Below are 19,565 nucleotides of genomic sequence, written 5' to 3'. Positions count from 1 at the left end.
AACCATCAAACGGTGACTCAAACAGAGTTCAACTTCACTGAAGACAAGAAAAAAGCAGCATGACCATTAAAAACAAAGCACAGAGTTATTCAGACAAACTGTATTTGGTTAGAGAACATCCTGAGGGTGAGGCAGCAGTTGAAGCAGGTGATGCATTGTGGGATACGCCTCATGGGGGTCCATCTGTCTGTGCATGTCTCAGTCCACTGACCAAAAGAATATTCTCTTGATAAAGAGGAGAACTGAGGGGACATGTAATCCACATAGACTCTGGAAACAAAGTGCTATTACACAGCTAGGTAACACAGCTAAAAAACATTTTAATATTTTCACCATCAGGCAAAAATATATGTATGAATATTGAATATTGTCTTAAGTATATGTTTAAAAAAGATAATTCATGACAATATACTATTTAAAAATTTGAAATCTTCTACCATTTGAATTAAGGCAAACTCTGGGCATTCCCATTTGATAAAACAGATAATAATATTTAAAAATAACAGTTTTAATTATCATTAGTCATCTTGTAAACACATTATTAAATAAATAAACCTAAATAGGCTTCCTGTGGCTGCATCTAACTGACCTGTTTTTAATTAAGTTAATGAATTTAATTAAAAGAAATCTGTTCATGTGAAACCGATTTTATTTTACATAATAAAAAAGTGATTTAACACTATATAAATTTGCTGCATGGGATTTTAATAGCATCTATGAAATTAACCAGAGGATTTTTATTATTTCAAAAAAAATTGCAGTACCATAGCATACTAATCCAATTACAGCTTTTTGAAAACGTAATCACCTCAATATTCACAATGTTGCTTAATATTACAGAAGCTGTCACACTTTATTTTAAGGTCCAATTCTTTCCATTAATAAACCATCAGTGACGACTTAATAAACTCCTAATCTGCTGCTAATATAAGGTAGTTTTCAATTGTATGTTGTAGGTAGGATGAGGAATGTAGAATATGGTCATGTGCTTTATAAGTACTAATAAACTGCAAATATGTTAATAAGCAACTAGTTAATAGTGAGAACTGGTCTCTATACTTCAATGTTACACAAAATCCTTATAAACATACAGAGACCTTTCAATGCTTGTTGCTATAAATCACCAAGAAAAAAAAAAGTATTTAGTAACTTGATTTACATAACATTCATACTCAACAAATTACACTATGGTTCACATTAAATTGTAAGAAACAGTTAGATCACAGAGTTCACCTCAAAAACACCCATTAAACTGATGTTGTTAATGGACGGTGCTGAGAAGGTGAAATGCAGCATAGCAGGAACACTCGGTTATGCTGTCTTTGCGTCACATGACCGTCTGGCCATGAAAAACTCTGCTTTTTCACAGCGGAGTGCAGCACGACCACCTCCCAAGCGTCGCTTCCCACGCCATCCAGACTCACCCTAGCGCTTCATAGGCGCACACTGCAGCTCACCAAGCAACAGAGAGTCTACTTTGTGCATGTGTACAGAGATGCATGTATTAAATGCACATACAACTGGGTGAAGGGCTCAGTATAGATAATATTATCACAAAAGGGTGTTACACAGAAAGAAAGCATGCAAACACACACACACCATAACACTCCAGAAGTGGAATCAGCTGATAAGCAGGTGTCAATGACAAAGCATTAACACCAGTCTACACTTCGCTAAGATCCGTCTCCTTCCAGATCCTCTTACACACTCTTACGAAAACTAATTTTTCCTCTTCACAGCTGCTTTTATTCCCTTATTATTGGCGGCTCTGGTGTCAGGCGCAAGTGCTCAGAATAGACCCTCATAATCCCCCATATTCAACGTACGCTCCAGGACCCGTTCAATGCAATTCAAAGCTACACAATGGGGCTATGACTGAAAGTTATGATGCCTCTCATACCTGAGCACTGTTGTGTCAATGCCTCTAGTCCTAAAGGCCGAGATTGATTGACCTTTAGGTGATCAATTTGACATTAAAAGTGAAATGACACGTTTTGGTCCCAAGAACATCATAAAATCAGAGTGATTGAGTAGGCTACAACAATTTTTTAGATTTAGTGATTTTTGCAATTGTCTGGTTGTTCTCATTCTTCAGTTGGGTGTTTTGCAACTTTAAGTTGCATTACAGAGCATTCTTGCATTTTTCGCACTTATGGCACACCATTCAGTGAGGTACATTTTTATAAAGTGCCTTAGGGTTAGATTTACTAAACAGAGCAAATTAGTGTTAGCAGATAATGACCAGTGCAATCTACACAATGCAAGCACCACAAATAACCGCCTGCTTTTCTGAATGTTAAATAATGGCACCAGTAATTTGACAAGTGCAAATTAGTAAATTCCACTGCATGATTCATTTTAATAACTTCTACAAACACATATTCAATAAGGTCAGGCACAAAAATTACTGTTTCCATGCCTTTTCAGCACTAATTCCTCACTGAGCATCTTTAGTAAATTCCAACAGTCTCTTTTTTAATGACAAGAGACGGTTTGTGCCGGAGCCGGCTGTTAGTAAATCTGGCCCAAAGTCTTAGTCTTCTGGTTGAAGATCACTTTATCACCTTCTGATGACTGGGCAAACAAAATGTCCCTAATTTCTGTCAATTGCTGGAAGATCTGATCATTAATATCTCTTTCAAAAGGATAAATACACAATACACAGAACTATGTTGCCAAGGACAAGCCACAAATCTTTCTAAGCAACAGGCAAACAAATTAAGGTGAACTATTCATTCAGTGAGTCTGTTCACATATTCAAGGCCATAAGGAAATTATGAAAGACTATGAGTCTATGATTGTTGCACATTTCCACATTACTGAGCTCTAAGATACCGCTGATGTGCGAAAATTTGAACTGTATGTGTTTCTTTTAACGACATTCACACATTGATGTATTAGTTAGTCAGCAACGATGGGATCCACTGCAGACGCATGATTCATCTTCCTGCAGCAAGTTTCAAATTTGTTCATTTTAGTGTAAAATGTGACCAATGTGTATACGATAAAATCACAACACAAATAGCAGCGTTTATCTAATGTAGTGCATCTGATATAAATGATATCTCAATAATGGTAGAAAAAGTGTTTAAAGATGCTATATTAAGAATTAAATGATAAAATCGGGTTGAAAATAATCAGTCATTAAAGCATACACACAATCATATAATTCATATAATATATCATATAATATTTATTGCAGTATTTATTCATTTTGTTAAAGGTATTTAATGAAAATACAACAGTTCACTGTCACTACAAGTTAGCTGTGGTCCATTACATTAACATTAATAGAACAACTATAATGTATTAGTAAATGTTGGAATCAACATGAAGTAAATGCTTTAGAAGTATTTAACTAATATAGTCAACTTGTGTAAAAAATATTTATCCTTATTGTGAATAGTTTCCAAAAACTAACATATCATTATATTATAAAATCTTTAGATATATAAAAATGCTAGTAAATTATAAATGTTTTTTTAAACTGTACAACATAAAATGATTCATACTAGTACTAGTACTAGTATTTATTATGTATATACATATATATATATATATATATACACACATTCATAAATACTATATTATTTATATATTCTTTTCATTGTTAACATTCTTTTTTTATATTTATCTTTTCCCCATAATTAACCATAAAATAAGGACCAGGCAATTATTTGTCATTTTCATTTTAATTAACAAAAATCTGTTTCTGTATATATTTCATAACCAGATATTATTTATATTTCCCTTTTAATTTTACTGTTTTAGTGAGCAGCTACTGTAAATGGTTTGTTAGGATGAAAACCAATTAATAACTGCATAATTGTTTATTTGCATGAGCAACAGTTATTTTTCCCATATGGCTGCCACTCCTCTGACAAGAAATGTAACGGGGGGGGGAATCATGCTAAAACATGCTGCCTCTGCATGTTGTTTTCTGCCTGAAATGAAGCATGACAATTTTTCAACAAAACCAAATCCCACAAATGGAATGCATATAAAAGCTATACAGAAAAGTTTCAATTTAAATACAAAAAGAATGAAGCGCGCTTAGACTATCACCGCTTGCACATTTTTTTCATTAAACATATCCTTAAAACAAAAACAACAAAAGTGCCAACAGTCACTACATTACAGAAGGCTTTTGACAGCAGATGTACTGACATGCAGCAAGGGTAAAAACCGTGCAATGGTTTTGCCATAAACACATTATACGCAGAGAAAAATACAGCTGAAATTGTGTATGCAGAGAGCAACTGAAGAAAGCTTTTGAATTGATTTTCTACCTCCTGAATAAGTACATGACCAAATGGTGCTAACAACATCTCAACTGCTGCTTGGCAGAGCTGCAAAATGTCACTTGTAAGCATTCAACTGACAGCATGTTTAAATGCTCAAAAGCTATCTAAACCTTAATCTTGCCAATAAAAGCACAGGAGGGAGTTCATTTTGCTAAAAAGAATTGATTTTGATTATACATGACATTTGATTACTCATTTGAGTCATTTGATAATGATCTATATATATTGCTATTGTTATTGGGTTTTTTTATTTTATCACAAGGATTCTGTTATTTACCTATCATGAGGACATAACTATATAAAAGGAAAACAGTTTAAGCAATGCAATAAATGTTACTGAGTGGCTGTTTTATAACCGATTTTACAACCCAAATTCCTATTTAATCGTATGACTCACAATTACTGGTAGACACCGCTCTTTTTCTTCAACGTGGCACTTCACTGAGAGCAAAGCTAATGTTGGACTCAGCTGGGCAGTCAGTGGATGATGATCCAAACAGTGAAACCCAAGCTGACCAGAGGCCTCCTTTGACTCTTTGGGTTAACAATGCATGTCCACCACATGAACCATTAGTTATAACCTCACTGACAGTAAATGTCAATGCAACTATTTCGCAAAACCTCTTTAAAAATGTGAGATTTGAAATCGCTTTAGAAACATTTATACATTAGACAGTGCAACAATTGTACAACCCCATAACACAAGCAGGGGATCTTTTTAGCATGTACAGGCAAAATACCCAGGTTAACATAAACGCTGTTGAACAGGACTAACCTTTGGAGTGAAAGTCTGCAGCTAGTGAGCTAACAGGTGGCTTCTTCACGGCGGCGGAACGGTACACAATGTGAGAACGACCCCCGTCCTCTTCCTCTTGCTCAATCACATGATGTCCCGTTTCCACTGGCTCAATGAAAAACTCCTCCTGCTCAGTTCTGATCATCCCTGCCTGTGAGAAGAAAAAAAAAGTTAAATACATTGCCAGCTTATACAAAAATTACGCCATTCCACAGAACAAACAAAAACATTCTTCAAGCTAATACTCCAGATAACTTGTGATAAACTGAACGGCACAGAGAATACAAGACCCATGTGTTGGGTTGAATCCCTTGCTGATGATGAGAACTCATCTACACTGTTTTACTCCTTCCTCGCAAAAAAACAGGTAAGTGAAAAGTGCAGGGATTGAACATACAACCCTAGCATCCGCAAAAATAAGAAAGTCAATCAAAATGATTATAATGTTGTGTTAAATAGGCATCTTCAGTTAAATAGTGCTCAATCAAATATCCATCTAAATAACAAAGTTTGCTATCAGGCTTTTGGAAAAAGGGTTGCATTCGTTAATAAATATTACAGTACAAACAGTAATATTGTGAAATATTATTACTATTTAAAATAACTGCCTTCTATTCGAAATATTTTTAAGCGTAATTTATTCCAGTGACAGCAAAGCTAAATTGTTTTAACAGTCATTACCTCAGTGCTCAGTGTTACACGATCCTTTGGAAATTATTCTGACATGTTTACAGGATTCTTTGATGAATATAAAAAATCCATTTAAAATAACAATATTTTTAACAATATATTTTTAAACTAATCTTTTGCTAAGTCTTTGCTGAATAAAAATATTAATTTAAAATGAAATATTAATAAGTAATGCCGTATATAAACAATGACAACTAACATTTAAAAGAATTCAACAAGAAGAAAAGCTAAAGAAAATGAATCACGGTCAAAAGGAAATTAACTACACCAATGAAATCATTGGTCCACTCTATTCTTCTGTGTGTTCAATCTTGATTCTAAATAATTTTACACCACAATTTCCATTTTAGCACCTCTTTATTCCTAATACGGGCCCCTGCACAATGCAGATCCCTCCTCCGGGCAAACTTTAACGCATAGCGCTGAGATCCTCTCTCCAGCTTTCAGACTCTAAAAGGTTTAGTGTACCCCTAGGCCCAGTTTCACCTGCGCTGAGACACATTACTCCCACCAATATCCACCCTAAGTCAGTCAAATCTCAATTTTATTTCCACGCCTGATTTAGGATCAGTTCTTCTAACACCAGCTGCATCTTAAACAAGGACATTTATAACAGGAGTGGCTCTGAATCAGCTGTGGCACATGCGAGACAGAAACTGAATTCCAGAAGCACCCCAGAGAGTGATACGCCACAATGATTCCCAGAGGAGACGGATCGTCTGTCTCTGCTTATGGCTGGAGTAGCAGTGCAGATGGGCATGGCGTGGACCACCGTGTGACTCTACAGGTAAATAGTCGTGATTCAGCTGACACCTGTCGTTTTTTAGATTTTTCAAACTTAATCGGGCATTTTCCGTTTTTAATATGAGCATACTTTTTTTTAACATGACAACTTAAGTGACCAGTGGACACATCTCTCATAAAAACGTCATTTAGGGTGTAATCTGGCTACTAAAGAATTATGTTCAATATGTAAAAAAATGCATTGCACCAAATTATTAATTTAAATGCAAGTACACAGTAGCTAAGGCCACCTAAGTGAATACACGAAATTAGTTATTTATGAGATGCTAAAATAGCATCAAGTTTAATACCCTTTATGTGACACCTTCATGGTATTTCACTTATTGGTCTGGTCTGCAGTTACCCTGCTGCTCGCTGCTGTGCGACAATTCTCCCTACCACCACACGACACAAGTCGTAATCCCTTGATAGCTAATTGGCCAGCGTACGTAAACCACCCGAGCATCGGTGGCTTAGGATAAGTGCATGTCAGCTGCAGCTTTTACACGGGTCACTGCAAATGACGGTTTCTTGACATGATTCACACCGAAAGGAGACTGAGGAGGGAGCCGTCACCGCCCAAGCTGAGCACAGTTGGAGTTTGCTGAGCAAAAACGTGCTAAAAGATCCATATGTCAGCCTGAGTTATGTAAGCCATCTCAGAAGGGCATCTACCCTGGATGACCTTCTCTTCGATGAGAGGTAGAAGAGGAGACAGAAACAGGTAGAGAGAGAAAAAGGAAAGAAGAGGAAGGAGAAGAAGGAAGGCCAGAGGGCAAGATGTATCCTGTCAGGAGGGTGAAAGAGTAGCACCTGATGCTAGTGACAGGAGAGTGAAAGATAAAAACGTCAAGCGGAGGTGCTTACACACAGTGTCAGGTAATCTTTCTCTCACTCGCACACTCTTGCGCTCTCTAGCTCCTTGCTCCAAAACAAGCGTTCAGAAAATTGCTTTCACTCTCCTTAATTCCATCTGTCTGTTTAGACAACTGGTAATTACCAGTCTTGCTGACTGCATCTATGCAGCATCCATAAGGGAAATCTCACATCACACACACACACACACACAGGCATAAATTCATGCCCCAGGCATGCTCCACATGCACGCTGTCATTGTCTGTCCTCTCACGTTGACATCTTAGACAGGAATGGCTAAATGATCTGGTGGTGAGCATGCAGTGAGAATAACATGATCACTTTAGTACTGCATGAACATTTGTGGCTCCTGCATAGAATTAGACGTGATAAGCATGTGGGTATCATCATAAAGTATAATATATATATATATATATATATATATATATATATATATATATATATATATATATATATATATATATATATATAAATAAATATAAATATAATTATAAATAAATAATTTATTAATTACAAATAAATAATACATTAATAAATAAATAATACATAAATAATACACAATAATACATACATATTGGGGAATATTATTATAATTAAAAATAAACGAGTTCTATGTTAATAGATTTTAAAATATTCTTTTAATGACAAATCATATATTTCCATTACTTCAGAAAATCTTTCTAAAATGCTGACTTGGTGTTCTCATATTTTTTTTTCTATTATCTATTTTTGTGAAAACAGTGATACATATTGATTAGAAAGCAACGGTAAAATAATAAAGACTTATTATTAATTGATATGGTGCTTTTGAATTTAGTATTTATAAAAAATCTGAATGTTTCATGTATTTGAAAATTAAGCATTCAGCACAATTTTTAAACCTTAATAATAATAAAAATATTGTTATAATAATTTAGCTAATCCTAACCCTAATCATATAGTACGTACATGTAGTTAATTAATATTACACCTTGAAATGAAGTGTAACCATCTTAATTAATCCAAATATAACAGATTATTTAATAGTTTGATTTGGTTTTATTACAACTGCAGTATAAAATGCAATAAATAATTAATAATCCAATTAATTTTGTTGTCTTTATAATATAATGCTTAATATTCTTACATTGTAGAAATGTGGTGCATCAAGATACTGTCATTATATTTTGGAAAAGTTTGAAACATATTCTATGTCCAAAAAAGAAAGAAAAACATTAGGAAAAACGTTTGTTTAGCTTTACACAGCACAACAAATATCCAAAATTAGGCGATATTTAGGCAATATTTAATACATATCATATCTGAAATAATTAAATATGGTTAGGGCAACATATGCAAACAATTATGGTTCAGCGCTGCCAGCGCTGTGAGTTATGACTGAGGCTTCTGTGCCGACTGGGTATAATGAAGGTCTACAGACGGACTGGCCGTGATTTACCGCACTTATGTTATAAATCAACTTTTCATCTACCTATTTAGAAACACAGGTGATGCAGCTCACAGAACCTGCCAAAGTTCAGAGAGACAAACTGGCTATCAAAAAGAGTTCAAAAGAGATGCCAGTTTTGTGAAACGGAGTCTGTAATTCAGATGCATTTCTGAGAAACTCTTAAGAGAAGGCGTACTGTCTCAGTTTGTGTGTCTCTCTTGGTTCTTCCCTTCATCTCTAGGCCTTGCTGATGGATCTACACTGTGGCTCCTGCTCTAGAATACCAAACAGAGGAAGTGCGGAGCGCACTGTGAGAGAGGAAAGATGACGCGAGGGACTCTGAGACACGGACGTATCGATCGTTGAAGGGAGAGGCAAGGAAGGGAGAGGGGACCGGACAAGTCTGTGCTGTCCCTTCAGCTCTCAGAGGAGATGCTGAATAAAACATCAGAGGCCTGCTGGAGCCGAAAGAACAGTGTGTTCACTTCCAAGACGGGATTTAGGAGACGAAGACAGAGCGGGCAGGTAGAAACAGAGCAAGGGCTAAAATGGCTGCTCGTCTTGGGTCTTCTCTGTTTGCTCACTTCTTCAAGTTCAGTGGATGAGGGCAAAGCAATTTAGAAGAGAGCCAAAAAGGTCTGTCAGGATGGATAGAGAGCTGAACCCAAAAAGACGAAGACAGTCAAACCTAAAATCAAGCCTTTTAGCTTGGTTCATGACTTGTGATATGAGAAAACTTCATGCTCACAACACAAGACCAATGTTCAGAAGTGTTAAATGGTCAATAGCTCCTTCTTGGTGCAATTTAGATAGTGTGCTATTATTTGTTTTTATTTAGTATTGTATCATTTATTTTTGTGTACCCTGTATAAGATCATTTTAGGGGTCAGTAACAGTTTTTTTATGTTTTTTTTTTTAATAAATCTATTAAATCTGCAATTATTTGACCAAAAATAAAAGTACAAATTGTGAAATATTATTACAATTTTTTCCTGTGAACAAAAGCTGAATTTTCAGCAGACATTACTCCAATCTTCAGTGTCACATGATACTTCGGAAATCCAATTTTCTGATTTGGTGCTAAAATAACATTTGTTATTAGTATCAATGTTGAAAACAGATGTGCTGCTTGAAATTTATATGGAAGCCGTACATATTTTCAAGCTAGAGCATTCATGATCCCCTACTACTATTGGTACCATTTAACAAACACACACACACACAACCCACATAACCCCAAACTCTCACACAGTAGGCATCATTATTATTTTATTTTATAACTATATACTACATATATGACATACTGAGACCTTTTACTTACATCAGACGAGATTTGTGGAAATATATTCTTTGCTAGACCTCGACCCTGATGACCCTGAGGCACTTACCCCCTTGGCCTCATCCATATTCTGTTCTTGGTGTTATTAAATGCACGATGCTGTGTATGTGTCTTTCATTTTGTTCCACATATCTACACTGCTTCTTCAATACCTGCTTCTAATGTAACTCTAATGCAAGCATTATACTCTTGCCACTGCATTCATTCAACTGTATGACATTTCTCAGAAATCAAAGTGAAATGTGTAGTTCACCAAATCTGCTGCATACTGTGAAAAATGTTTTGAGCAATATGTGCAAATATAATACAGGATGCAGTAAGCACACAAACTAGCTTTGTGACATAAACTGTTATTAAATGAATATCTGTGGTCTACAGCACAACAGCTGCTCACTTGATGCCTTATTTGATAGAAACTTGTTTCTCCTTAATGAAATAGGCAGTAAGCATTTGCACAAGGTGTAAAATCTTTTTGAAAGATGTAACACGATGGTTTCCATGGCACCGCCTATGGATTTCAAGGTGAGCAGAACCTAAAAAAAGACCAACCGTGACTTTGAGCAGTGGGGAGGCTGCCAGTTAGTGGCACATCACTATGACACATTAGATAAGACAACTTTCTGGATCATGATGAAAAACACTAAAGACATTAGAGGGGATAGATATTGCCCCCTTTACCCTGCCATCTCAGAAATACTAAAAACTGGCAAAAATGAAAAATCATAAAGCAATAAGCCACATGAGACCTTGCACTGAAGGGATTTTACCGTGGTTAAAATGCAAAGTGAATTCCTAAAAGCCACTGTAAAATCACTGTGCACATGAGGTGCCAATAACTATGACCCCTCGATGGACCACTTTGAACATGGCCTATCCAATCAAATTTTAATTTTAGCTTTGTATCTTATTTTTTACAATGCACCTGTGGTCTAATATGCCTTAAATCATTCCCGGCCTTAAATCCCATCTCATGCCTTTTATAAGAGCTTACAGAGGCTTTATACTAAATGTTGTTAAGAAACCGTGACCTGGGATTCAATAGCAATCAATTGGAAAATGTTGTGTTCAGCTTTAAGGTCTAATCCTGTTCTATCATATCTCTCTCAGCCTGTCAGAGACAATCTGATTTAAGACCGTCCCTGACCTTATGGCGACAGCGTAAGGGGAGAGAAGGAAGCGCTATGGAAGACTAAGAATTAATTTAGCGGCTTGAATACTGTTAGTTGTATGACTGCAGTAATTATCTACTGTGAGAGAACGATGCTTTGTGCATTCTGAAAACAAGGGAGGAGAGAGTGTCCCTCCGACTGAGTAAGGCGGGGCATAAATATCTATTTGTCTCTCTCCGTCTGTCTGTCTTTCTTTTGCTCTCTCTCGTTCTCTCTTTCTCACACACACACACACACACACACACACATACACACAGGGGAATAAAGTAATTCAGTAGGTGCAGACTGATGCACCTTGATTTTCAGACACAATAAAAAACAATGAGGTTAAATAACAGATGAGCAGCAATTTAAAAAACGACTTTCAGTTCTTCTGGGAATTTTCAGACCAAATTCTTTCTAAGCTAAAAATAAAATTGCAATCAAGTTGCAATATTTGTATTTAGTTTTCTGGTACACTACACAAGATCTAAAAATAAATGTTTGATGAACATAATTTGACAAGAAAAAATTTCTGGCATATAAATTTGTTTAGAGATTATATATATATATATATATATATATATATATATATATATATATATATATATATATATATATATATATATATATATATATATATATATATATATATATATATATATATATAATTTAGTTTGTTTGTTTATTTGTTTTTTTCTCTCTATGTAATCACTAAACAACATATATATAAATAATGTATAGAAATAAAAATGAAGATTGTAAATGTAATTAAATTAGATGTTAAATTTATATATGTATAATTATTATGTATTATACATAACAATAATATATAACAAAAAAGTTAAGTTTAATACAGCTTTAAATGGTTGTTGCCCCATTATTTACAACACAATAATGAGACATTAAAATATAAATTACTTCCACCCCAAATACTAATTAGATGTCTTTTTCATCAGGTTTTATTCATTTGGCAGTTTTTTATATTTTACTATTATTTTAATATGCTTCCTTTTTCTTTTATTTATATATATATATATATATAAATTTATACATATACATAAATATTGCATTACACTGAATGACAATGTAACATTATTTTAACAAAATCTTTATATTTTATTCCTAAAAAACACTTTACTTGGACATAAAATTACTTTTTTTTTTGCATTTCTTTAAATGCGGGCATTTTTAGGTGCCAAAAGCATGTGATGCTGGTGTCCTCAGCAGTCTTCTTAAGTAGCTTGACCATCAAGTCAACTAGCCTCACCAGAAAGACCATGCTGGTATAAGCTGGTCTTTTCAGCTGCTGTCCTTAAGTAACTCCATTTGCAGTGGGATCACGTGAATTCAGGAAGCTGTAACAATGTGCGAGTGTGTCTGCTCTATATCTGTCTTAAGGTTAGTAAGTGAACGTGTGTGTCTGTGTCTCTTTACACGTCTGCCCTAGTTTTGTCAACGCAAACACACACTCACCCAGTCTTTTTTATTCACACAAACTCATAAATTCCCACAAGGGCTGGCAGATGTCAGGCCGATTTACACCGTAAGAGACTTAGTGATGCAACCTTGTGCGTATCCCAGCATCCCTCTCATTACACTGAGTGTTCACTGAGAGATACACTGTCCTTAGATCAGTGCCCTCACACCAAATTAGATATGAAAATGAATACACAGTTGCCGAGTAGATGCATGTTACTTCTGCTTATGTTGCCTTTAAAAGCCAGACAGGCCTGTGCTTTATGTCTGGCTGTGTGTACATAAATACATTCAAAATAAGTACAAAAATAAATTCCCCCTGAAAGCTTCCATTGCACATAGTTGAATGATCTGCTTAGATTAATGATTCAAGTGGCTAAACACATACATACAAACACGCAACAGTTCTGCCCCTTGGCATTGAGGAGGAACCGCTGCTACAAGAGGCGGTTCTTCTTGTGGCAAGAGACTGTGTCCCTCGGATGAGTTCAGTGGGCTTTGAAAGGTGAGAGTGTAAAAGAAAGCACTGACAGTTTTGTGAAGGCTGGAGAACTTTTCGACAGGCTCAGAAGGTGCTGACAGAGTTGTATATGCGTGAGACACTGAGATTATGAGAAAAGAGAACAAAGGTAAGGGAAGGACAGTCAGAATGAGAGCTGGGTAAAAAGACACTCAGGAAAGTGTCATCAAGAATTCAGAAGAGGAAAAAACGGTCCAGGCCATGTCACTAAGGGATATGTGTGCAAATTTAAATAATACGCTACTGTTCAAAAGTTTGGGGTTGGTAAGATTTTATAACGGTTCTGAAAGAAGACTTTCATGCTCACCAAAGATGCCTTTAGTTAATAAAAATACAGCAAAAATGCTAATATTGTGAATTTGTATTACAATTCCAAAAAACTGTTTTCTATTTTAAAGGACGTTGCTAAAAGGTTACAATTATTTTGTGTAATGCAATGCGTTTATTCCACATACTGTACATTATTACCTTCTGAAGCATGTGACGGAAATGTTAGGCCCTTACTATAATGTAATAAAAGCCATTTCAAACGAGGCTTTGTTGCATCCAGTGGAATCATAATTACTTATTATCAAGACTTAGTACTGTTTTTATTACATGTTTATTACTTTTTTTAACAAAATTACATCACATGATCCTTCATTCTATTTACTGATTTAGTTCTCAAGACAAAATGTCTTATTATCACATTTAAAAACTGTGATAATGTTTTTCAAGATTCTTTAATGAAAAAAAAAGGTCAAAATAACAGCATTTTTTTAGAAGTAGAATCACCTATGTTACATATTACCTACATATTGTACACTTGCTGAAAAGTGTACAAAATTTATTTAACGAAAGTTCATAGTACCAATTGCTTAAGAATTTCCATATTTGTGAAGAAACAACTTTTAATATATATGTATATATATCGCTTTTATTTGTATTTGTACCATGGCTCAACACTGTCAAAGCATCAAAACTGCATTACACACCAGACTACACTGCCAACACGTTCAGAATCATTTTCAGAAAATAAACTACCACCCAAAGCTAATCAGAAATTGCATCACTCCAGCAGTCTGAAAAGTGTTGAGTCAAATGCCAGCTCCCTCATTGTTCCGGCTGCACTGCATGCATGTTTCATCAAGGTTTGTGTGTGTACGCACACTTATGAGCTTCAGTAGCACGTCAATTGAAACATTTTTGTTTAAAGCGTTCAGCTGAATCGTTAGCCTAACCGTTACCTCCCTATCCCTCCTTTAGCCCATTAAGACTCCACACACACTGAACTTGTGCTTGTTCCTCTGGGACTGATTCTCACTGAGTTGAAGCTCAGCTGTAGCTCAGCTACCCTTCAGTCAACCACACACCTCACACCCACATCACAGCTAGAGGTTTATGCTGTCCGTGGTCTTATTAATGTTGTTTTGAAAACTAATCTATCCTAATCACATGAAAATTATGCTGGATGAGAACAATATGACACACTGGAACTCTTCCAAAGCTTAGTGAGCTGCCTTGGTACTATAGTATTTTTAGCCTATTTTAGCCTTACACTTAGGCATGTATTTATTTATTTATTTATTTATTTATTTTGTGGTGGGGGGGGGGAGCATTCTAAGGAAGCATTGAGTTTATTGTTTAAAGTGAAGGAAGACTGTTTCTCTTGCTCAAAGATAAACCAGAGAAAAAGAAAGATCTTTTCTTCCATATTGTGACAACCTCACAATGAAACGTATTATTAAAATGCAGGGTGGGGACTTGGTTCTAACCAATGTTTGTTGATTGGCTGGAAACAGTTTGCAAAAATGGAAGTCGACAGCAAAAAGCGGCAGGGTTTAGGCAGACAGTGGCTACGTTTACATGCAACCAAATAATCAGTTTTGATCCGATTGAAGGGGGTGGTTTATTCCTTTTCTGATTTGCGTGCATGTAAACACTGAATCGGGCTTAAATACGAAACTGAAAGCTGTTCTTTCTTTTTGAATAAAGTGTTATTTAGAAATATTCATTTTGCTGTTAAAAACTAATAAAAAGAAACCGTGGAGAGAGTTATTATGTGAGAAGCTTAATTCCTATTGGAAGCTGACATAAAATTGCACACAACCCGATCACTTATTTCGCAACCATGTAAACACAACATCATTTGGAATGAATTCAGTCCGATTGAACAAAAAATTGCTAACTGGTCTCATGACATAAACATACCGTGGTGCACTTTTTAGCAAGACACAAAATACATACCAACAAATACATATCACTGCAGTTTCCAAAAGGAATTAACACTTTTTTTTTTCATTTTCACACAAATTTACAGAGTTTCTATTAATAAAGTGTAATTGTTGCACAGTTATTCAAAGAATATCATGCTATGACTTACAGTATTAATATGCTGGGATATGTTTGTTCGGTGGCTCACGGAGTACAGTGATGTATTTGAGAGGCGATATTACGCAAAAAGTGTGTAAAAACAGCTGCATATTTTTATAAGACCACTTTGAAAAATTGTGCATTTAAATGTAGCCACTGACTGAAGAACTGCAAACATAACCAGAGAGAAGTTGTTTCACTGGAAGACTGAGTGCATTTAGAATATAGTTGAGGTGAATATCACTTCACGCTGACTTAATTCATCATGTTTTAAATGTTTTTTGTATTTTTACTGGAAAACAAGCTAAATAAAAGACCAATTAAAATATTTCTATTAAAGCACCACAATGAAAAGAAATGGTAGGACAGATTGTTACGTGAAAACAGAAACAAACAAAACCTACAGTGACAAAAACTCTCATTGTGCTACTGTACTTTTACTAAAACTATGGAAGCCATACAAACGAAAAATTAAAAAGCTAATTGTGACTTTTTATTTCACAATTCCCACTTTTTTTATTGTATTGAGTATTCTGAGTTTGCGTCCTGTAATTCACAGAGCTGTGGGAGAAAAGTGCAAACTGTCAGATTAAAAAGTCTCAAAAATGCATAATAATAAGACAAATACTATAGAAAAATGCACATTATGTGTATGTGCGAGTGTCAATGTATAGAGAAAAAGGGTAGGTTGAGCTGTGTGCTCCAGTATGAAGTAATTGGTGTCATATCAGGGCCTAGCTGCACGAGGGGGTGACGAGAAGTGAATGACTAGGGGGTGTGAGAGAAAAAAGAGCGAGAGAGAGAGAGAGAGCAAATGACAGCGAGAGAGAAGAAGAGAATGGGGTGGATGTTTTGAGAGTTTGAGAGGGTGCTGGAGGGGGATGGTTTGATCCAGCCAAACAGAGAGCAAAGAAATGCTATGAATGTCACATTTCCACTGAGAGAATCGAGGGCAAAAGTATTGAAAAGTAAGAAATCATTCTTCTGAAAGAAAGTAATGATTCTCCGTGGTTTTCTTTAGCTCATTCATACAGAGCAAGAAATATGAGTCATTTTGTACTCTTAGGTCCAACAGAGTACACAAAGTCAATATGAAATCACAACTGACCACTTATGTTCTTAAATCATGTTCCTGATTGCACTGCAAATGATTCATCTGTGCATGTTATTCTGGTCTCTAGAATCAAAATAATAACTTCCCTTTAATGCTGACATCACTTGGACCACTATTAAACAGTGTTAACCAAACAGTCAAAACACCACTGAACATCCACTGAACGTCGCAATCCAATTAATAGCAGATGTCCTGTCCTACATTTTTTCTTAATGAACATCCTGCTTCATTCTGAAGCACATCAAATTACGGAAGTAGTTTCTACGTTGACTTTAAATTATTCATTAGCATGATATATGTTGTATAATTCTGCTAACATCTTAGTCACAGATCATAAATGAAACTAGCTAATTAGCAGGCAACATTATGATCAGATTTTCTGCACTTGGTTGCCTGGGATCCGGCCTCTCTGGCTTCTAAACCATTCTAATTCAATTATGTTCAATTGAACCCGGTTCAGTTGAGTCACACCACTAGAACAGGCTGCTTTAGAGACAGCTGTACTGAAGGGGCCTTTCCATATAAAAACAAGCTGACTAATTGCCAAGTCCTGTGCGCAAATGTAAATCTCTTTCCTAAAGGTCAACTTGGCTATTCAGCTATACAATATTTATAATTATATGACTATGGAACTGCTTGATGATACACGCATGATGACAGCAAGATGACTATAAAAAAAATGAGAATAAAGGGAACAGAGAATAGCCAACATTTGTAGAGACTGGTTTACAACCGTTTTGATGCACACAAACGTTGCCAAGTTTTTAATGATTAATTGATCACTCATTATACAAAATGCTAGTTTTAGCAATGAAAGACAGAGTTAGTAGCAATAAAAAAGCTTTTTTAACATGTTTTTTTGTTTTTTTCCCCATCTTACACTTAGAATAATATATATTGTATAGTATGTACTATACAGCATGTGTACAGATTAGATAGATATATAGATAAATACATAGATAGATAGAAAGATAGATACAGCCTTTATATATAGGCTACACAGGCATAACGACATAAATACAACTCAATTCGATGTTCAATAATTTGTTCACTTAAATAGTTCTGGTTCAGTGCTGAGTTGCCACCAGACATCCAATCTTTGCTTTCATAACAAGTTGGAAACTTGTAACCACTGTTACAGATTACTCTATCAGACCTTTCTCCTCTGCATAAGATTCTCATTTTCCTTCTTTTCCACTTTCTCATGTCATAACTGTGTAGCATTTCTTGGGCAGCGCTAACAGCATGTTCTTGCAGAGCCCCTGCCAAGGCTGACAGGAGTGTATTGATTGGTGTGTGTTGGGGAGCTCAACTTGTTGGCAGTCCTGGCAGTTCTAAATGGACTCTTGTTAGCGATTCAGATTACCGATACGGCACTGTCCCACACTTCCGACGCTGCCGCCCCGACTCGTCGCCCGCGTTATTTTCAACAGCGAAACATGAGCACGGTACGCTGGCTATTCATCACTTCCTCTTCACTTCAGAGTGGGGGATGGTGATAGATTACCTCAATTAGGCCAGACGGACTGGTTCGGAGCAGTAATCTATGAGAAGAGAGGAACGAAAAGCTTGGCGGTGGCTATATTTATACAGTGCCGTGATAAATGTTTAAGCACTCGCTAATTCCTGTACAAGCAGATTGTGTTCAGGTCACAGAACAACCTCCAGCCAATATTCAATTAATAAGTGACACAATGAGGATTTGTAAAGCGCCTGTGTTTAAAAAATGACAAATAATACTGTCTGCACTCAGACCTTGTTGAAATGATAGCTAATGGCATTAATCATCAGATAATTGCACACAGGAGTTTTGAATGATGGTAAAAGTTTACACAAGCCAACCGTTTTGGCCCCGAGAATACACAAAACCGCCGCTAACTAGCTGAAAGTTTCAGAAATGCCAATCGCTCCGTTTCGCACTTCTCTTTCCTGTTATCTTCCTATCTCCATCTCTATTTCTATCTCGACTATTAGGTATACCTGTAACCTAGCAACAGTGGAAGACATTGTCCCGCCCTCCACCTTCTCGCGCAGTGACAGCTTCAGCTTGTCAGCCAATATGGCACAAAGGACTGCATCTCCCAGAGCGCCCAACGGACCAATCAGAGAGTTTTATAAGACCTGTTGAGATGCATACCTACCTCACACACAGGCACTGCGCCCCACCCTAGAACAGGAGGAAAAATCAAAGGATGAACGCAAGTTCAGCCACTATGTGGCATACAAATACACACAAACACTCACCTGTCAATCAAATCAGAGCATTTGCATCGAATGCATCAAATCACACCACCACACCCTTTTCACACAGACGCCAAAAGAATCCTCCTGAACCAAACACTGTCCTGACATGGAAACTCATAATTTATCCATCTATTTAACAGGCGTTTAACTCGAATGTCACAAGCATTTAGCTCATTGTACAACACAACATTTTGCATATCTCGCCCTGTCGAGGTCTCATAATCACCCTAATATTATGGTCAGTCATGTCTCCTCCTGCTGGTTCATTATCAGGCAATCCCTCTGTCTCTCCTTCTCCCTTCCAGGCTCAGTCAAAGCCAAATTAACCCCTGCAGTGCTGGCTTAAGGCAAGCTATTTCCCTTTAATAAGTGCACTGATGGCATATATAAACATGACTAGCAAAACAAGCATTTGACCTCCTTCTTTGACATACCCTAAGAGGAAACTTTGCAAGGGTTGAACATATGAAGGGATCATTCAACAAATATGA

At 36.1% G+C, this 19,565-nt stretch overlaps 1 protein-coding gene across 5 annotated transcripts in view; it reads right to left on the bottom strand.

Annotated features, from left to right (window-relative positions):
- LOC122358235 (A disintegrin and metalloproteinase with thrombospondin motifs 2) overlaps window positions 1-19,565 on the bottom strand; it is a 105,673-nt gene that overhangs the window by 57,100 nt on the left and 29,008 nt on the right. For all 5 annotated transcript variants that reach the window (XM_043258021.1, XM_043258023.1, XM_043258022.1 and 2 more), the window contains exon 3: window positions 5,080-5,251. In XM_043258021.1, the coding sequence (XP_043113956.1) occupies window positions 5,080-5,251 (172 nt within the window). The remainder of the gene's footprint in view (window positions 1-5,079; window positions 5,252-19,565) is intronic.

The sequence above is a fragment of the Puntigrus tetrazona genome, chromosome 14 (genome assembly GCF_018831695.1).
Source record: "Puntigrus tetrazona isolate hp1 chromosome 14, ASM1883169v1, whole genome shotgun sequence".
Taxonomy (NCBI): domain Eukaryota; kingdom Metazoa; phylum Chordata; class Actinopteri; order Cypriniformes; family Cyprinidae; genus Puntigrus; species Puntigrus tetrazona.
Note: the sequence above shows the minus strand (reverse complement) of the source record. Positions and strands in the feature narration are given on the sequence as shown.